Consider the following 18,733-nt stretch of genomic DNA (forward strand, 5'->3'; position numbering starts at 1 on the left):
TCAAGCCTGGAAGCCAAGAATGCCCAGAGCACCGAGACCTGGCTTACGTTGGACAGGATGGGGAATGGACCTCAAGCCATTTTCAGATGGTGAAGCCTAACCCCGCCCTGTTTTAACCAGAGCAACCCAACTGATCTCAAACCCCATTGGGGTCACCGAAGGTGTAGGTCAAAGACAAATGTAGCCCAGGGTATCTTGTTTTTAAGAAGTCTGAATTATGGGGACCGGACAAGAAGGCTCCCTGAAAATGAGTGAGTGTACTTGGGCGAGATGCATACAGCAGAGGGGTTATGTGCTCTTACCCGGGCTAAAGGAAAGGATCTGGAGGCACCGGATGGCTCATAAAGGAGCCTCTTCCAGGCACTCATCAGCTCCAGTGGGGATACAGCAGCCACAGGCCCGTATTCATAGCCTGTTGAACAGCATGGTGGTGTAGATACTCTCCTACTTTCCAAGCAACACGTATTGCATGCCCTAATCAGATTCTTCTTAGAGACCTAGGCCCTAAGCCAATGCATAAAAACAGGCAATCCTCAACCTTTCGGTGGGAAGGGGAATAAATATATTAAACCTTTGTATGAATCCAATGTTTGTCAGATATGCTGCGTTGACAGCCCAGATCAATGAAATCCTCTCCCCTCCCACATCATAGGGCAGATACACCACTCCGGAAGCTTTACCACACTGCACTGACAATGCGCCTCAAAACTCCGGCCCCTGAAAATACCACTTCTATGGATGGTGACGTTTCGGTCTCCAGGTATGTTCAATCCCCCCCATTTCTGCCAAGACGATGCCAATTGCAATGATGGTTTTCACCACATGGGACGACTAAGAAGAGGACTAAGATTACCCAACTGATTTCACATGGGCCCCAAAATACTCTTTGGGTCAAAATTACCATCAGTCACTATCAATGGCCTGAGCTGGAATGGAATGAAGGACTCAAAAGGTTAAGAAGTGCCACAGATCATTACTAATACCCTGACCTGTCCTGTTCCCTTAAAAGCAGTTTCACAAAAAATCCATATTTCTTATTCCCCCAAGTACTAAATTTCCACTACCTCAAAAGACATCAAATTCCATCCATTTGCTACAGTTTCAAATTTTCACACTCTGGTTCCAGACACCTCATTAGCTTCCTTGCCACTGGTCCAAGATACAGGGTGTTTGCTCTTAAACAAGCCAGAAGCAGTCATCAAGACTATCTGAATACATGCTGGCTCCAAGATGTCTCATCTATTTTTTTAAATACATAAAGATGAAATTAAGCAGCAGTTGTAAAGCCATGGGATTTGCAGTTTTCTTCCTGGAAAACTCGTGCTAATCCCAGTTCCAGAAATAATACCAGGCATGGTCCTCAACGTTGGAAGGCAACATCCTCTAATATCTTTGAAGCCACCTGTTAAACAGAGCAATCAGTGATGGCCGATGGGGCCTAGATGCCTGTTTAGGACGTACTGCAAAGTCACACCCGTAGGGTAAAAGTGAAGTTGGTATTTGCAAGCTGGTGGGCCAACTCCTTCGCCAGTATGTTGAATAAAGCTCGGAACGGCAGCAGGGATTTCACTCCCTTTTTTCGGGATCTTCTCTATTTAACAAAACAGTTCCAGCTCAGCTCAACTTCTATAGTTCCTTCCTGGCCTCTCCTATTGCCTCTCCCCATTAAGTTTTCTACCACTGCTTCCTGCAGGTATCAGTCTTAGCCCCCCCACTGCAGTAGCTGAGCACCTCACAATCTTTCACGTCTTCATCCTCACAGTACCTTGTGGTGCAGGGCAGTGCAGTTATCCCCATTGTACAGAGAGACTAAGCAGTTTGTTCAAGGTCACACAGGAAGTTTGTGGCAGAACATGGGTCCCCTGAGACCTAGGTTAGTGTCCTAACCACTAGACCATCTTTGCTCTCTGTCTCCTGTCAGACCTTCTGCCTGGCTGGTGCAGAGAGTCCCTCTTGGTCCTTCCAATTTCCTCCCTGAGTAGGTTCCCTCTAAGAGGAAGTGTTGTCTCAAATTTGTCATGAGTTGGCTGGTCAGCCAGAGCCTTGAAACAGGGCATTGGGTCGCTTGCATATGCCCCAGTGCCCTGTTACAGTACTGCTTCCATCTTTAGAAGCCATAAACCAGTGGTTCTCAGAGGAGGGTACGCAGAGGTCTTCCAGGGGGTAAATCAGCTCATTTAGATATTTGCCTAGTTTTACAACAGGCTCCATAAAAAGCACCAGTAAAGTCAGTACAAACAAAATTTCATACAGACAATGTCTACTACACACTGAACTAGAAGTACAATATTTATATTCCAATGGATTTATTTTATAAGTAGATGGTAACAATGAAAAAGTCAGCAATATTTCAGTAAGAGTGTGCTGGGACACTTTGGTATTTTTAGGTCTGATTTTGTAAGCAAGCGGTTTTTACGTGAGGTGAAACGTGGGGTACGCAAGACAAAGACTCCTGAAAGGGGTACAGTAGTCTGGCAAGGTTGAGAGCCACTGCCATAAATTGACCGTGTTTGCCTTTGGTTCCCTTCTTGTATCAACTGGTATTTGAAACACTGGCCTTTCTCCATTCCTTCTTCCACTCTCCCTCTGTAATACGAAGCAAATTTTTTCTACAAAAACTGAAAGAAAAATTATTTAGAGCATACGTCCTTAATTTGGAGACATTTATATTTTTTGGCCTGCATGTTTTCAGCATCACCCCGCCAAGTGCTCCTTGCTGCTTGGCAGGCCGACAAAACCTGCTCAGTCATAAACAAATGAACTTCAACTTTTTTTTTTTTTTTTTAAAAGCGTGACGAGGGAGTTGGACGGTTGTTAATATGATAAGTTTTTTAACTAAAACTTTTAAACATTGGGAACCTTTCATGTAAACAGAGTAGAAAGACGACATGGAAAGCTATTTGAAACGGTTCTCTGCAAGGTGGCTGATGCTAGTAATTATTAGCCATCCATTCGAGTTATCTGTTCTGCAAAGGTGCAGAGGGGAAACAAAGCAGGCAACTGTATTCATTTTGATTTATCTGCAAGTGCAAATTAATCACTTGCTTTAAGGATAAGGCCAGGAGGAATTCAGGGCTCACACCATCTCTCTTTGTAGTGGGGGAATTAGAGAAGTGGGGAAAAATTCCATTTCCCAGTTTCCTAAAGGCATGAGGAGGTTTGGGGAGAATCAGACAGGATGGCCCCTCTTCCGCACACAAGCTGGTAATTCCAAGTGGTTTTATCCAGGAAGCGCTCAGGCATAGTTCAGTGCTGTCTACATCTGAAATCACAGAAGGAATTTAGAAAGGCAGAAAGCTAATCTTCCAAGGTGGAGTTTGACAAAGACGTGAGGTTCCAGTTAACTAAACCTGAGGTTCCAGTTAACTAAATAAAGTCCATTTATAAAGAATCCAAGCTAGCTCAGAGGAAGAGAATGGGGAGAGACTTCCTCTGTCTGGATCAGATAACTCTAAGTTACCCACTTGAGAAGACTTTGCTTACATATTCGAGACCACAGACAACTCGGCAAGACACTAAAGAATTCAGAGTCTTCCGCTCCAGTTACTGTCTCTATAGTGTTAGGAAGCCCCTCCGAAGGCAGCCAGTTCAGACTCAGTGATGTCATCTTATTTTGCTGGGTCCTGAATCAGAGATCTAGCCCCAGGCCTTTCCGCTTTTGGAGGTTCGTCTCATGCCTTCAGTGGGCACCACGGCTGTGTAATACCCAGCAACGTGTAGCCTACGCTCTGGAATGCCCCTTTGGCACGTCAGTCTTATTCTCCACTTTTACATACCACATGCAGAAATCCAGTATGTCCTGTGCCTGTTACTGAACTGCCACTCGGGGGACCTGGTATCACACAGGCCTGTGCGCTGCAAGCCAGGGAATCTGCACTGGAAGCGGCACAAAGTCAGTGTTATCGCGGAATAAAAACTCGAGGCCTCCCCTGCTAGTATTCAGGATCCTTTGGCATCCAATGCAACTTCCTCAGTGATTTCAGCATTTCTGCCCTAAGCCTTGTCCCTCGGCCTCTTGCTTGGCTGTACATTTTGCACACCCGGTCAATGTTAACCCTGGCCATGTTCATCCCCTGGTCTGCACCCATAAACGATTGCTAGGTGGGAAGGACCCGTTTTAATCCACTCCCCATCTGTGAAGAGATTTATGGATACATTTGCAATCCCAGGTCTGTGTAACTTTATGCACAACTGTGGGCACACACACACACACACACACACACACACACACTTTGCAGACAGTTCAAAAGAAGGGGGTAACTCCCTCCCTCACCACACATTCACACACACAGCACAACTACTGATGCAATACTGCGCTGTGAGGAGAAATAATTCTTACACAGCTCTGGCTATGGCTACACTGGCGTTTTACAGCCCTGCAACTTTCTCGCTCAGGGGTGTGAAAAGCGCCAGTGTAAACAGTGCCCCTGTGCTGGGAGCGCGGGTAAGCTAATCCCCTCGTGGAGGTGGAGTACCTGCAGCACGGGGAGAGCTCTCTCCCAGCGCTGGCACGCGACCACACTCGCACTTCAAAGCGCTGTTGCGGGAGCGCTACCACGGCAGCGTTTTGAAGTTTCGAGTGTAACCACGGCCTCTACAACAGAAGGGTAACCAGTTAGCAGAAGACTTTGCAAAATGAACTATAAAATAGCAAGAGAGTCAGAACTTAAAACATGAGAAGGAGATTGTATGTAGAATGTATTGCGTATTGGTGACTCAGTCCACACACACACACCCCTACCAAGGCACTGGGAACAGCACCCAGACATTTTCCAAACTGTCCAAAAAAAATTTTTTGAGCACAAACAAAACATGCAGAACAAATCCCAAACCGCCAAGCGTTCACACACTATGCAAGATACCATCTGGTAACAACAACTGCATTTCCTTATTCTTGGATCTGCTCCCTTTTCGGCATCTTTCCTCCTTTCTCAGGGATTCCTGAGGGTTCTGCCAGGGGAATAAAACAATCTTCCAAGTGCACATGAGCACAAAATAAAAGAGGCTAGTTACTTTAATTGCATTTCATCGAGATCCAAATAATGGCTTGGCTTCTCAATGTCAATAGACACTAAGACAGGTTTCAGAGTAGCAGCCGTGTTAGTCTGTATCTGCAAAAAGAACAGGAGTGCTTGTGGCACCTTAGAGACTAACACATTTATTAGAGCATAAGCTTTCGTGGACTACAGCCGAAGAAGTGGGCTGTAGTCCACGAAAGCTTATGCTCTAATAAATTTGTTAGTCTCTAAGGTGCCACAAGTACTCCTGTTCTTTTTAATAGACACTAAGCTTATTTATCCAAATAGCATAGAGGATATCACACTAGGAGAAATCCACCAGTCCAGCAACTTTGGACAACCAAAAATGCTGGGGCCTGGAAAAGTGAAATGTAATGACTTACTGCCCACAGTTATGGTTCTCACTTGCACTTAAAAACCCTGGATCCTTTGACTGACTCACATCTGATATGATACGGACCATGAAAACCACCCTCTTTCCTCACGTTTCCTCCCAGAAAGGCAGACGTCATGGAAGATGTCTGCAAAATTATTTTGCTAACTCCACTAACCAGTTGCATCTTCAATGGTAAGAATATAGGTGAAAAACAGCAACTACAATAAAAACCTGGGACAAGTGGGTTTTCCTGTCAGGTGACCTCATTTGATATCCAAGTTGCACTTCACATTTTTTTGTTTTTAGTCTGAGGGACCAGAAAATAATACATGGAATGGGTTTCAGGGCAAGCTGAAGAATACACATCTGGGAATGTGACCTTGTTTCAAATCAAATGAAACTGGTATATATCAGAGTGGAATTCACAACAATCCTCCCACCTTCCAAACAAGCTATTCCTGGTAAGAGCCTGATCCTGAGAGGTGCCCAGAGCCCTCTACTCTACTGAAACCAGAAGCTGAGAGAACTGGGCATTTTCCAATAGCTTCTCAGTCTCTTAGAGATCAGGACCTCAGTTAGAAGCAGATATTTAGTGTGAACCCTTGGCACTGTAGCACCCAATGACGTGGAAACGGGGAGGAAGCAGGTGAAAGAAAGAAGCTACTGAAGAAATGGGCATCTTTCAAAAGACAGGATTAGAAAGTCCATCTGCAGTGCCAGTTCCAAGGCACTAAAGGTTCGCCCAAAAGATGTCAGGGCAGTTGGCTAATTGTGTAAGTGTTGGAACAAGCACCGTGGGTGCATGCCCATAAACACTCTGGGTGAAATCCTGGCCTCACTGAAGTCAGGGGCAAAGCTCCCATTGACTTCAGCGTAGCCTGCACGTCATCTTATACCTACAACGTTCACTCAGTCTTCAGCTCCCCAACAGGGACTCTGATAACCCTGACTTTCGTTTCCCTTGTATGTCTTAGTCGAAACGTTGCTTTGCACACAGGATTGGCAAACTGCATCATGTTAGTCACATCGGCTCTTTGCATCTTTCAGGCTAAAAATAACCATTCGGAAGGTGCTGGGATTTATCTTAAAACACACAAGCCAACGTCCACATAAATCAGTAAATAATACACCTACCGTCATTTCCCACCACCTAGCTAGGCTTGCCTGGAGTCTCCAGGAATTAAAGGTTAATCTTTAATTAAAGATTATGTCATGTGATGAAATCTCCAGGAATACATCCAACCAAAATTGGCAACCCTACCCCTACCCGCCTCGGCAAGACAAAGTCAAAGCAAACAAACTGACACCGTCTGCATGCTTCTTGTCCAAGGATTAAAAGTTTCAGAGACTAGAATGGCTTCTGTGACTTGGGATACTAATGAGGGCTCTCCTGTTCCTCGACGGGCTGACGACCAGATGAAGAGTCTGTGCATCACCACGAATTACACAATCCAAGACTCATTACACTTTCCAGACTCTACTCCAGGAGGGCTGCTTCTGCTGGAGCTGCTGGAAGAGAGAAACGCTACCCCTTTCTCCTGAAACTCCTCTCTCTTGGATGACCATCACGATGCAGGGGCCTTTCCCGTATGCCTTTCCACAACAGGGCCTTCAGAATAGTTTCTCTGGCTGGGTTTTTATAAGGTCCCCTATCACCAGGGCATAAGAGCACCTAATGATTTAGAAACATTAGGGTCAGACTGTGTCATTACTATATGGAGATGCGGCAAGAATACGTTCCTCTCTCCAACACCAAAGCGAAGTTAGCAGCTTGAAGCTGAGGTTAATGGACTCAGGGTTTCTGAAGACCAAGCTACTTATTTGGGGTATGTCTACACAGCAGCTGGGAGCGTGCTGCCCAGTGCAGAGAGAGACTAAAAATAGGAAGGTGGCCACAATTGCACGGGAGGCTGTCTGAGCTAGTTGGCTCCGTACAATCCAACCCAACCGCCTGAGTACCTATGGGGGTGGCTAGTCCAACCTGCCTGCCATGCATTTGTGGCTACATGGCTATTTTTAGCATGCTAATTTAAGCACAGCTGGTGGATACTGGTCCACCCGCACTGGGAAGAAAGCTCCCAGCTGCTGTTTTAAATAGGGATTTAGGAGCCGAACTTTCAGCACCCATTTTCTAAAATCTTGGCCTGCGTAACTCCAGATGAAGATAGGGCCTTTTTGGTCACCTGCCAGACTGGATCTCTATTGCCATTTCTACTCTGAATAGAAGTGTTCTGTTAGTCTTAAAGGTGCCACAGGACCCTCTGTTGCTTTTTACAGATTCAGACTAACACGGCTACCCCTCTGATACCTTCCACAGATGTAACAGTTGCGGCAGCCATTGGCTTAGCACAGCCAGGGGCTAAGAGTTTACAGACAGCTACAACAGCCCAAATAATCCTACCCACAGCCAGAGTCTTGGGTGAGAAGCCTTCACTGAGGTAAGGCTGATAAGGTCCCATGTGTTAAATGAACACACAACACCAGACCAGATTCTCCAGAAGGAAATATCACTTGGTCAAGCAATGACCTGTGTTTTATTCTGGACAGAAACCACCATGTCCAGCTAGGGAATTTGCAGGGGTGGGAAAACTGGAATATACATGAAACTTCGTGGGAGTCAGACCTCAAAGGATTTTGCAGTGGCAAATGTTTGACTCAGCGAAGAATAAAGGATAACACCAGAGCCTGTGGGAAACAGAAGCTTACCTCTCCCCTCGAGAAAATGTGCAATTGTCATATGGCCAGTTTCCAAGACAGGGAGCATATCCGGAAAGGAAGCTAAAGATCAACAACCTTCCTGATTTAGCAGAGTACAACAACGTTTTCCTGAACGAGCATGCAGCATGTGAGGTGTCTGGGAGAGAATACTCCCTGTGTTACGCCGCCTCCGGAAACGACAAATTCATTTCTTGGTCTGCCCTTTGCCTCACGTAGGACACCACTGTTTATTGGCCCTGCGAGAAAACACCCAGTGTAGGCATAATCTCCTCCCCCGGAAGAACTGAAAGCTCCCATAGACTTGAGGGGCAGCAGAGTCAGGCCAATGTTGTGTGCTTTTGAAAATCTTCCTCTTGTCTCTGCTCAGAAATTCAGTTCAAGTCAGTAAGTGCACTAGTTATATAATTACATCGAAATCACAATGCTTGGAAGAGTGGTTCTCCTCTGAAAAGTGACTGTATGAATGTCCTGTGGTGATCCAGGCCTGCTGTCTCCATCACAAACGGGCACAGTTTGCAAGTACAAAGATTATCCTTTTCCTAACTGCCAATGCAGCAAATTCATCGTCAAGCTGAGTTCCTTCCTTCTCATGTGTTATTTGCAAAATCTACCCTCAACGACACCTGTGCAGCGCCATTCCCTTCCGTGGGTTTGCAGGGGTGTATCTAACTGGAACTATTTGTTAAGGAGGCACGAGGAGAAGTGGAATCCATCTTAGCACTCTGAGCACAGCTAATGAGTCCAGTCCGTAAGCAGCTGGTTTGCTACTGTTAACATTGTAACACTCCGTGACACAATTTCTTACAAGTGAAATATAAATAAATAATTCCTAATTGATTTGGACTCTGTATTTATTCTCCAGACTGAATAATGCGTATTTACAACAGCGGGTGAACACGGGCTGTGGCAACATTTGTGACACAGCCGCGTCTATTCAACTCATCCCTATTTATTCCACCTTTATTTCTAGATTCCAAGTCAGAAGGGGACCATTGTGATCATCTAGTCTGACCCCCTGCAGAGCACAGGCCAGAGACCTGCCCCAGCGTAATTCCTAGAGCAGAGGTTTTAGGAAAACATCCCATAGAATCATAGAATATCAGGGTTGGAAGGGACCTCAGGAGGTATCTAGTCCAACCCCCTGCTCAAAGCAGGACCAATTCCCAACTAAATCATCCCAGCCAGGGCTTTGTCAAGCCGGGCCTTAAAAACCTCTAAGGAAGGAATTCTTGATTTAAAAATGAATCAGTGATGGAGAATCCACCACGATCTTCGGTAAATTGTTCCAATGATTAATTACTCTCACTGTTAAAAATGTACACCTTATTTCCAAGTCTGAATTTGTCTAGTTTCAGGTTCCAGTCACTTGATCACGTTAGACCTCTCTCTACTCGACTGAAGAGCCCATTATTAAATATTTGTTCCCCACGTAGATACTCGCAGATTGTTATCAAATCATCCCTTAACCTTCTGTTTGTTAAGCTAAATAGACTGAGCTCCATGAGTCTATCACTGTAAGGCAGGTTTTCTAATCCTTTAATCATTCTCGTGGCTCTTCTTTGAACCCTCTGCAATTTATCAACATCCTTCTTGAATTGTGAGCACCAGCACGGGACACAGGATTCCAGCAGTGGTATCACAAGTGCCAAATATAGAGGTAAAATAACCTCTCTGCGCCTACTCTAGATTTCCCATTTATGCATCCCAGGATCTCATTAGCCCTTTTGGCCACAGCAGCACACTAGGAGCTCACGTTCAACGGATTAGCCACCATGACCTCCAAAACGTTTTCAAGGTCACTGCTTCTCAGGATAGAGTCCCCCATCCTGTAAGTGCGGCCTACATTCTTTGTTCGTAAATGTAGAATACATTTACATGTAGCCACATTAAAAAGCATATTGTTTGCTTGCGCTCAGTTTACCAAGAGATTGCTTTGAATCAGTGACTTGTCTCTGTCACCATTAGGTTAGAGTCTGTCAATAGTTCACACACTCATTATGGATAACCACTGTTCTCCTATAGGAGACTGCACCGAATACCTTGCCAGGCAAATATAAATGAAATAACTTCGGTATCTCCCATCTAGTGCAACCCACATTAATCCAACGTGAGCCACTGAGCTAAGGAACTAGGTCTAGCCACTAGACAGGGGACAAAGATCCACGCTGGTTTAGTGTGGGTTACACATTAGGAATTCATTGGCCAGAAAAAGAGAGTCATGGCTGCAGTGAAAGAAGGAATGCTATGAAAGGAAATTTACGTACTTTAAACCAAGGTGATCTTCCAACAGACTATCTACAATATGTGCACTAACAACAGCTCTTCTTACTTCACACTAATATACTCAATCATTTTCTATTCCATTCCAGTAAAATAAATCAGTTAATTTCTCCAATTACCATCCTCCTGCTGCTTTAAATTTAATGGGATTAATGGACCCTGTAGAAAGAAAAAAAAGTTCCTAATAAACATTATACCACAACTCTAGAACTAAAGACTTTGCTCAAATACCATAATAATCCACGGCAGCTGGCTGGCAGAGTTTGCCATGACAACATACTTTTTTAAAAAAGTTCGACATGCTTCTTAAAATAGCATTTTTGCACAAAAAGCGATAATTCAGTAGCTTTGCAAGGATTTAAATAAGAAAACTGAAAATGATAAACCCTGAGCATTTACACATCAGGGTACATAGAATGCAGGGTGTGTCGTAACGCTGAAATTATAGGATGTGTTTAATTCACATTTGGGTGCCGTACTACCTTGTGTTGTGACCCACTAACGGCTAGCCAGGTTGGGCCTTGGCATGACGTAGCTGAGGACTGAGTTCATTCTAGTGTCCATTTAACTCCATTGTTTTTTCCCCATTCACTTCAATGGTGCTGGATCGGGCCCTAAACCTATTTAAGAAAATCAAAAAGTATTAAAGGTCCCAATCCTGCAGAGTCCTGAGTATCATTCCATGGAAAGAGAGGGACCTCAGCAGCTCATCCATCAGCCCATGAAAGCAGTTCATCTAGCCTTGCTAGGAGAAAATAATTATTTCATGAGCTCTGAACGCTCATTTGTGATCCACTTTCTGCAAGTTGAAATCCTTGCTGAAGGAGAATCTCTATTAAAGCCCTTTGCAAGCAATCTGACCCAGCATATGTGTATTTGTTTTGTGAATCTGAGGGGAAAATAAACCGTCATCTGCACATCACAGCTGGGTATTCAGCTGTCGTCCACATACCCTCTTGCAGTGTGAAATGGGGCTTCCACAAGGATGAACAGCCAAAAGGAAAAAACACCAAAAAAGTGTTTAGTTTCTTGGCATCTGTTCTGGTCTGTGTTACCACCACCAGCAGCAGCAGGAGTTATCAAAGAGTCTATAATTGGTTCAGTCAATGCTCCCATATTAAACCTAATGGCGTCTAACTAGGAAAGAACTGCAAGCCCCTGACGATTTGCGGGAGAACAATTTCTGAGACAAGAAGGGGAAAAGACGGTGGCTGCTTTCCTCAGAACAAGATGTGATGCTTAGAGGTTTCTTTAAAGCTAGGAAACAACTGACAACAACTCAGGACAGGCCTTTCATAAGCAAAAGCTGGTGACTGCATTAGACTAGCATTTGAAAAGCTAGTCATAGAAAAAGCTCAGAATTTCCTTTTTATGATAATTATACGGCTAAATGTTCCTTCTCCATACATGGTCCAATGAAGTCACACCGCCTTAATCGGTGAATGAGACCTAGCCTTTTTCCGACTTCAGCAAGGCTCCCACCCAAATCCATATGTGATATTGGCTTTTTACCTTGTATTTAGACTACACCACACTATGCTCTGCCTACAAGGGATGAATCCAGACCTTTGTGGGGAAAAGTTTTCAGTTGAATCACAGGCTGCTTTTCTGTGGCTAATGAGGTAAGACAACTTTAGCAGTGGTTTACTTTAAATTCCTTCCCCTCTACGACACTGCACATCTCCTAGAAGAGTCATTATCTTAAGTTAGTCAAGAGCCTTGCTGATAGGTCTTCCAAACTGGCCACTCTAGTACTGATGTGTAAGTTACCACATGCTCCCAGATTACACATACTCACCAGAGTCTTGTTTTCTGCCATTCATCGGCATCGGCATAAAGCAGCAGGGCAAATCAAATAAATTACTTCATTCCTCCTGGGACAAAAGTGAATGTGAACAAAGAAGCAAGCATTGAGACATTCAGGCAGCCATGTTTTGCCAAGTTCTCCTCCAGCTGGGAACTCCAAAAGGCTCGCCGAAGTACAACCGATAGACTTTTTCCCTAAGACTGTGAGCGTGCGCAAGACCCAAATCCATGTCAGTGTAGCCCGGGAACGGAGGCTTCCAGGGGTGCAATGGTTTAATACATTTTCCCTGCTGTAATTAGTGAAGTGCAAAGAGAGATGGCTCAGGTGAAATAAGTTTCAGGATCTCCATCAAGTGCCAGGGGACATCTGTCTGTTCCACCAAACCGAATGGAAATCTGCAACAAAACTGTGAAGACTAAAATCTACGGTTCCTGGGGATCCTCCCATCCTGCAACAGCACAGGTGTTACTGATCAGGACTGAAGTGCATTACCACAGCCGTAGAGTGGAGGGTCGTCCCAGGCCTGGAATAGCCAGGAGGTGTCATAGGTCTGGTTTGAGGTGGAAACGTTGTTTGGAAGATCCAGGACTAGGGAACTGCTAAATATTTGCTCTCACTCATCTGGGTTTCCATACCTACGTAGCTCCATTGACCTGGATGGAATTACTCCTGTTTTTCACCAGCGTAACAGAGCAGGTTCAGCTCCCCTATGAATTTACTCCTGTGCAAAGAGATCTCTACAACAGCTGCCACAGTTACCAAATAGAGAATACATTAAAAAAAAAGAAAGATAATAAAATGCAGGACTGCCAAGCAGGAGCTGAATGCAAATACTATGGAATCCCTCCTGAATCTAGCACTAGCAGCAATGGCTAGGTCAGTGCAGAACAAAGTCGCAGGCAGCATATGGCCCACTCTACTTGTACATATGTGTACACACACACACACGCACGCACACGCTAATCAAATGGCTGAGACACCTGCCCAACTCAACCAGACTTTACCGAGCTGAGCACAAGGAGGGAGGATGTTGCTAGAACAAGATTTCGAAGGAAAGCCCAGAGCCCTGGGGCAGACGGATGGGACTGGGAGGAAGACGCAGCCATTCCGAGGGGATTCACAACTGGGCGGGTTGCAGAGCTGCTCAACAAACATTTTTTTTGGTTGAAAATAGCTTCTTTACTGAATGGACATTTCGGCAGAACACAACCACTTTCAAGAAAAACTTACAATTTTTTTGCCGAGAACAGGAAAACCTTTGACCCAAACGAAAGCTTTCATTTCCATCACCCTGTGGGAACAAACAAACCAAAAAACCCACCACTTTCCCGACCAGCCTTAGGGGACTGGTCAGACACATGCTGTTTGCTGTAGCTGTTTTGGGGCATACGGCCCTCAAGCTGAGTGGCCAGGAATAGAATAGGGACCGACTGACCAGTGCTGTTACACAGTACAGACGGCAAAGCCTGGAGAGCTGTCTCATCACAGGAAGCGGACGGTTTCGCAGCGCAGCATCCGGCAATGGACGCTTACAAATCCAGGTTCAGGATACATCCATCAGCTAACCAGAGTAGGTCCCCTTGGGTTGTCGTCCTTGTGACCCTTGGCTCCAAGAGCCAGGACCCAGCACGCAGCTCAGTAAACCTATAGCACCGCCACCAGAAATAGCATTCTGTTTGTACCTCTGGCTAGAGTGAAATTTTCTAGCACTGACATCCTCCTGTTGTTGTCATAGGTCACTGGCAGGGCAAAGTCTTTGCCTGTGCCAAACAGCGCTCTCAGATAAGAAGCGGGGTGGGGGTTGCATTCTGCATTGGTCCAAATAAAAGCCGGCCAAGGAAGGAGTGTTCAGGACTATGAAGCGAGAGCTCTGAATGCAGTAAGCACAAAGACAGGCTTCCTGGTGCAGAAAGGGGAGAATACACCAGGGGCTTAACTCTACCATACAACCGTTGTAGCAAGGAAAAATGACAGAGCTCATTTAGAGAGGGCCTGTTGTCCTTGCTTGGACTTGACTGATACCCGCAGAAAAAGGAACCTGTAGCTATAGCCAAGAGAAAAGGATTTCTCCTTCCTCCCCTTCACATACTAGTCCTCCTGTCTTTTTAATGTTTTTAACTACATAGGAGTCAGATCCCAAACAAACACCCACAGACCTCGGGGGAGTCAAAAATCTCAACTGGAAGTTTGCAATCTGAGCCAAGCACCCAACTTGGCCTTTGAAAAATAAGGCTGCCAGTGTAGTAGCTTTTATGTACTCTGCATACTACAGCGCTATTGGAGTGCTATAGCCACTCTTGTATGGGGAACAGATAGCTAAACTGACTCTTAGCTTGAATACAATACAGTGTTCTACTTCGCTTCCCAAAGGTGCTGTCCTCCACCCCAGCAATGGCTGCATTTCAATGCTGGATGAAGTAAACCTGCAGATACTGGGCCAAATTCTGCTTTCATTTACACCTGAACAAGTCCTCCTGCTTCAGTGGTGCAGCCTAGGTGCAAGTGAGAAGAGAATTTAGTCTTTGTGACCCTTGGCTCTAAGAGTCTCAGTGCAAATGTAGAATAGGTCCATGAAAATGTACCGAGCATGTGCAAGGGTGCTCTTGTCATCCATGCATCTGATAAGACTTCCCTTTGCACATTTTGTTATTCCAAGACTAAACACACACAAAAAACCTAAGAGCATTTGAATTCTTCGGGTAACTGTGCTCATTTATTCAGCTCTCCAAGGATCATTTTCAAAGTTGCTGGTAGTTTATTCCCAAACAGGAATGTAAATAATACATCTGAAATATGCCCCAACTTCAGTCTTTATCTAATGTGTCTCATTCCAAATACGGAGGGTGGTATGGCTGTACACTGCATATTTTCTATTGCTCTAAGGCAGTGCATGGATTTGTAAGAACTCAGAAAGAACTTTAAACCCTGTAAACTTTCAAGAACAGAAATTAACCTAAGTGATTTTTCAGGTCTATGTAACTGGTTTTGTTCCAATTCAAAAAACTTCAAAGGGACTAAAGAAGCGTGTTTGCAAGTCTATCATATAGCAGCATTTCAAAGAGAGGATCCAGAAATAGCCATGGAAAACAGAAGCATGGTGCTTAAAACAACAGTGAACTGGAGTTAAAAACAACTCCCCAGATAACCTCATGCTCCAATGCAAAGTCATTTTCCAGAGCATGTTCTGCTGAATGTTTTAAACTCACACAGCAATCAGGCAAGGAATGAGTCCCCAGAGATGGGTTGCTCTCCTCATCCAAGTTCAGGGCCGGAGTTTGAGAACATTCGATTCCCAGAGCTTTAGCGGACACAGGATGGGTTCAGATTTCTGAGGCTTAGTCATAATGCACCCTCTGGGCCTGCCTGTGTGAGGACTGAGCCCTCTAGGATTATAGGTATTGCAGGATGTTAGGAGACATTTAGTATCCTGGCAAAGGGTCAGGTTTTGATGCTATGCCTAAGTGAGGGCACCACTTGCTGAGGACAGGGGGAAATCAGCCCTTCACTCAGACCCCGCATCTCACACCTGAAAGCAGCTGCCGTTTTTTCTTTCTAGCAACTGTGAAGGATTGGGCGATTTGGAGGGCACTAAAAATCCTCAGCTGGTTTGTGGACTCTTAGTGGAGAAAGTTTGAGGGCTACTAGACCAGATGACCCAGCAGAAACTTCATAGAAAATCCCTATGAAAAAAATCCCTTGGAAAAATCTCCGGGGGGTGGGTGTGGCGGCCAGGAAAAGGAAAGGAAGAGGAATCCAAGTTGCTTTCTGCCCGTTACAGATGGACATGGCTGCAAGTCTAGCACCCTGGACGCTGTGCAGCTGGTGTGTGCTGCTACATGCCCGGATGACGGTTTTCTGCAGCAGCCACCCACTGTGCCCCTGGAGTCAAACCTTCCAACGCCGCGATGCCAGGAAGCCCAAGCCTGTTTCCTCCTGGATAGCAACAGGCCCCCGAGCGATGGCCCTATTGACACCGTGTCTGGCAGGCGCAGACTGTGATCTTTGAAAGGCCGCAGTGGCCATGCCAGGGAGGAGACGTGGGGACAGGGAACATGGCCTGCACTAGCGGCGGGGTTGCAAGAACAACACAGGAAGTTTCTGTAAAGCACTTTAACCCCCACTTAGTGTTCTGGTTTGGCGATGAGCTGCAGATCAGAGGCACACACAGAACATCTGCCTCCAATCAAGGAAATGGGCTAGGACTACAAATCCAGGGTGCAGGGAACCTAGGCCCAAAAGTATCACGTTTCTGCCGACAGCGACATTGATTTCCTACACTCAGCCTTTCTTCCATTTACCTGCCCGTGGTTCTGGTGACAGGGGCAGGACTGACAGTCCGGGGAACTCGCAGCCTCTGTCCATCCATAGACAGGATACAGGCTGGACTGTGGACAAGTTGCCTACCACACCACTCCCTGCCAAGATGCCTCAAGAACAGACCTACCCGTAAGCAGAAAGAGGCCTCCAGGGCCCACTCTTGGGTCCTTGATCTCTCTACAAGGATGCCAGTGCAGTGCCAGTTGGGAGAGCTGTGTGTGAGATGTGGACATTAGCAACTAGGCTGAGCCCTGCCCTTCCTGCACCCATTCCACATGGCGATCAGTTGGCAACAACTCATCACTACTGACCGGCTGTGCACAGAACCAAAGGCCAAATGGCTCTTGTAGTCCAACACCCCTCCCCCACCGCCCTGCATTTTCCCAAAATACGTATTTTTACAGAAAATTCTGCACCACAGGGGTAGATGTCACAGTCCACTTCTACGCCTGTACCAAGAAGCTTCTGGGAGGCAAGGTCGGTTTTATTTCTGGTGCAAATCTCATGAACGATACAATGCTACATGTGAGGCAGGCCCGTCGGAGCAGCAGAGGAACCCACACGCATAGGAAGGGTGTGAATGCTATTGCAGAAGCAAGAGGTGAATGCCAAGAATGTCCTGTCCCCTTATGGCCCAGAAGCCAAAGCAAAGGGTAAAGCAAGGCTCAGTTCAGCCTAGCCCTGGGAGGGAAAAACCCCAGTTGTCCACTCAGAGATCCTTCCTCCTGGACTGTCACTACCAGCCGCAGTGCCAAAGACCCACAGCACATCTGACAGTGTGCAGGGGAGGCAGAATTAAGTCATTCCCCACAGCTGGCCTTACCCCGCGATCCTGCAAATTCCCCACACTCAGAACAGGCAATTGTCTTTCCCCAAGCCAGAGGGAGATGACTTAACCCCTTCCCTTCCAAACCCTGGATCGGCTGCACCACCCCTGTGATAAAGCATTACTCCTTTTCCGGCGTATTAACTTGTTCAGACAGTTACTCGCTGCCTGCCCACACCTGCATTAGACTGGTAACGCTCACAGATCAGGCACGTAAGCGGGGTCCTAGGCACTGCGGAGATAGTCACTTGCAGGTTTACACACACCATGCCGTCATTTAGATCATGATCATTCTTAACACACGGCTGCTCTGACCTCAACATATGCCCGCTCTTGCTGGGCTGCTGAGTACTCTGCTCTAATTACTGGGGAACAGAGGAAAATGAAGGGAGTGGTAATGGTGGGGGATAGGATAAAGAAAAACACTAGTAGGCTTTATACAATTCTCAGCTTAATGTGAGACAGAGCTTTAATTGATAGAACAGGCTTGCACGACTAAATGAACACTTGCCATGAATCAGCGCTGCCCACGTTTGAGGCAGGCTTATGTTCTGAAAGCAAAATTCCCTCTGACTGCACTGCCCTGTATGTTCCGAGCTCAGCCCACGTTTCAAGAGGAACCCCCAGAGTCCCGATGTTGGGAGGTAAAAGCATTGCAATGCACAAATTCCCCTAGTTAAAAAAAATCCAGTTTCCTTAAAATAGTGTCTAGTCCTAGAAATGTCCTGTAATACATTCCTTTAAGAAAACATTTTAAGGGTTTTTCCTGCTCCTCCATGGATGTCAATGTGGGTCTTTTCCACAAGGGATAATTGACTAAGGCTTTCCTCCTGCAAACACTTATGCACATAACTTAACACAAGAGAGTAGCTTCATTGGGCCAGATTCTGCCTAGTTACACCGGTGTAAATGCAGAGTAACACCATTGACCTCCCTGGGGCTGCAGCAGTATGAAACTGGAGTCGTGAAGAGCAGAATCTAGCTGGTTGAATTCAATGGGTGTAAAGTTACTCAGGTGCTTAATCGTTTTCAGAATCAGGACCTTACCGACACGGCAGGAGAACACAGGAACTACCCAAGACATCCATCTTGCAATGGAAGGCACCCGGGCGGACGCCAGGGCCTGCAGAGGGGCCCGTTCACACCAGAACCATGGCCCGAGCTGGTCTATAGCACCCATCCCTGTAGAATCCAAACACAGATGACAGGCAAAGAGCGGTCATGTCCAGTTGTCACTGTCCCTTTAAGAATGTTTTATGGAAACTGGGGAACTCCTCAGCAGTAGCAGATTCGTGACCCTTCCGAACTGAGTATCTCAAGGCACAGTGCCTTACAACACACGCTGATGCTGATTCTCTCCTTGGAAGAGAAAATGACAAAACACCAGGAAG

At 45.9% G+C, this 18,733-nt stretch overlaps 1 protein-coding gene across 2 annotated transcripts in view; it reads right to left on the bottom strand.

Moving 5' to 3' along the window:
• Positions 1–18,733, bottom strand: part of P3H2 (prolyl 3-hydroxylase 2) — a 105,836-nt gene that overhangs the window by 72,149 nt on the left and 14,954 nt on the right. The window contains exon 1 of one of the 2 annotated variants that reach the window (XM_034781626.1): positions 13,635–13,840. The exons of the other annotated variant lie outside the window; for it this stretch is intronic. Coding sequence (XP_034637517.1) covers positions 13,635–13,682 — 48 coding nt within the window. The 5' untranslated portion in view covers positions 13,683–13,840. Of the gene's footprint in view, positions 1–13,634; positions 13,841–18,733 lie in introns of those variants that run through there. 2 annotated transcript variants of the gene reach the window in all.

Source organism: Trachemys scripta, chromosome 9, assembly GCF_013100865.1.
Source record: "Trachemys scripta elegans isolate TJP31775 chromosome 9, CAS_Tse_1.0, whole genome shotgun sequence".
NCBI lineage: Eukaryota > Metazoa > Chordata > Testudines > Emydidae > Trachemys > Trachemys scripta.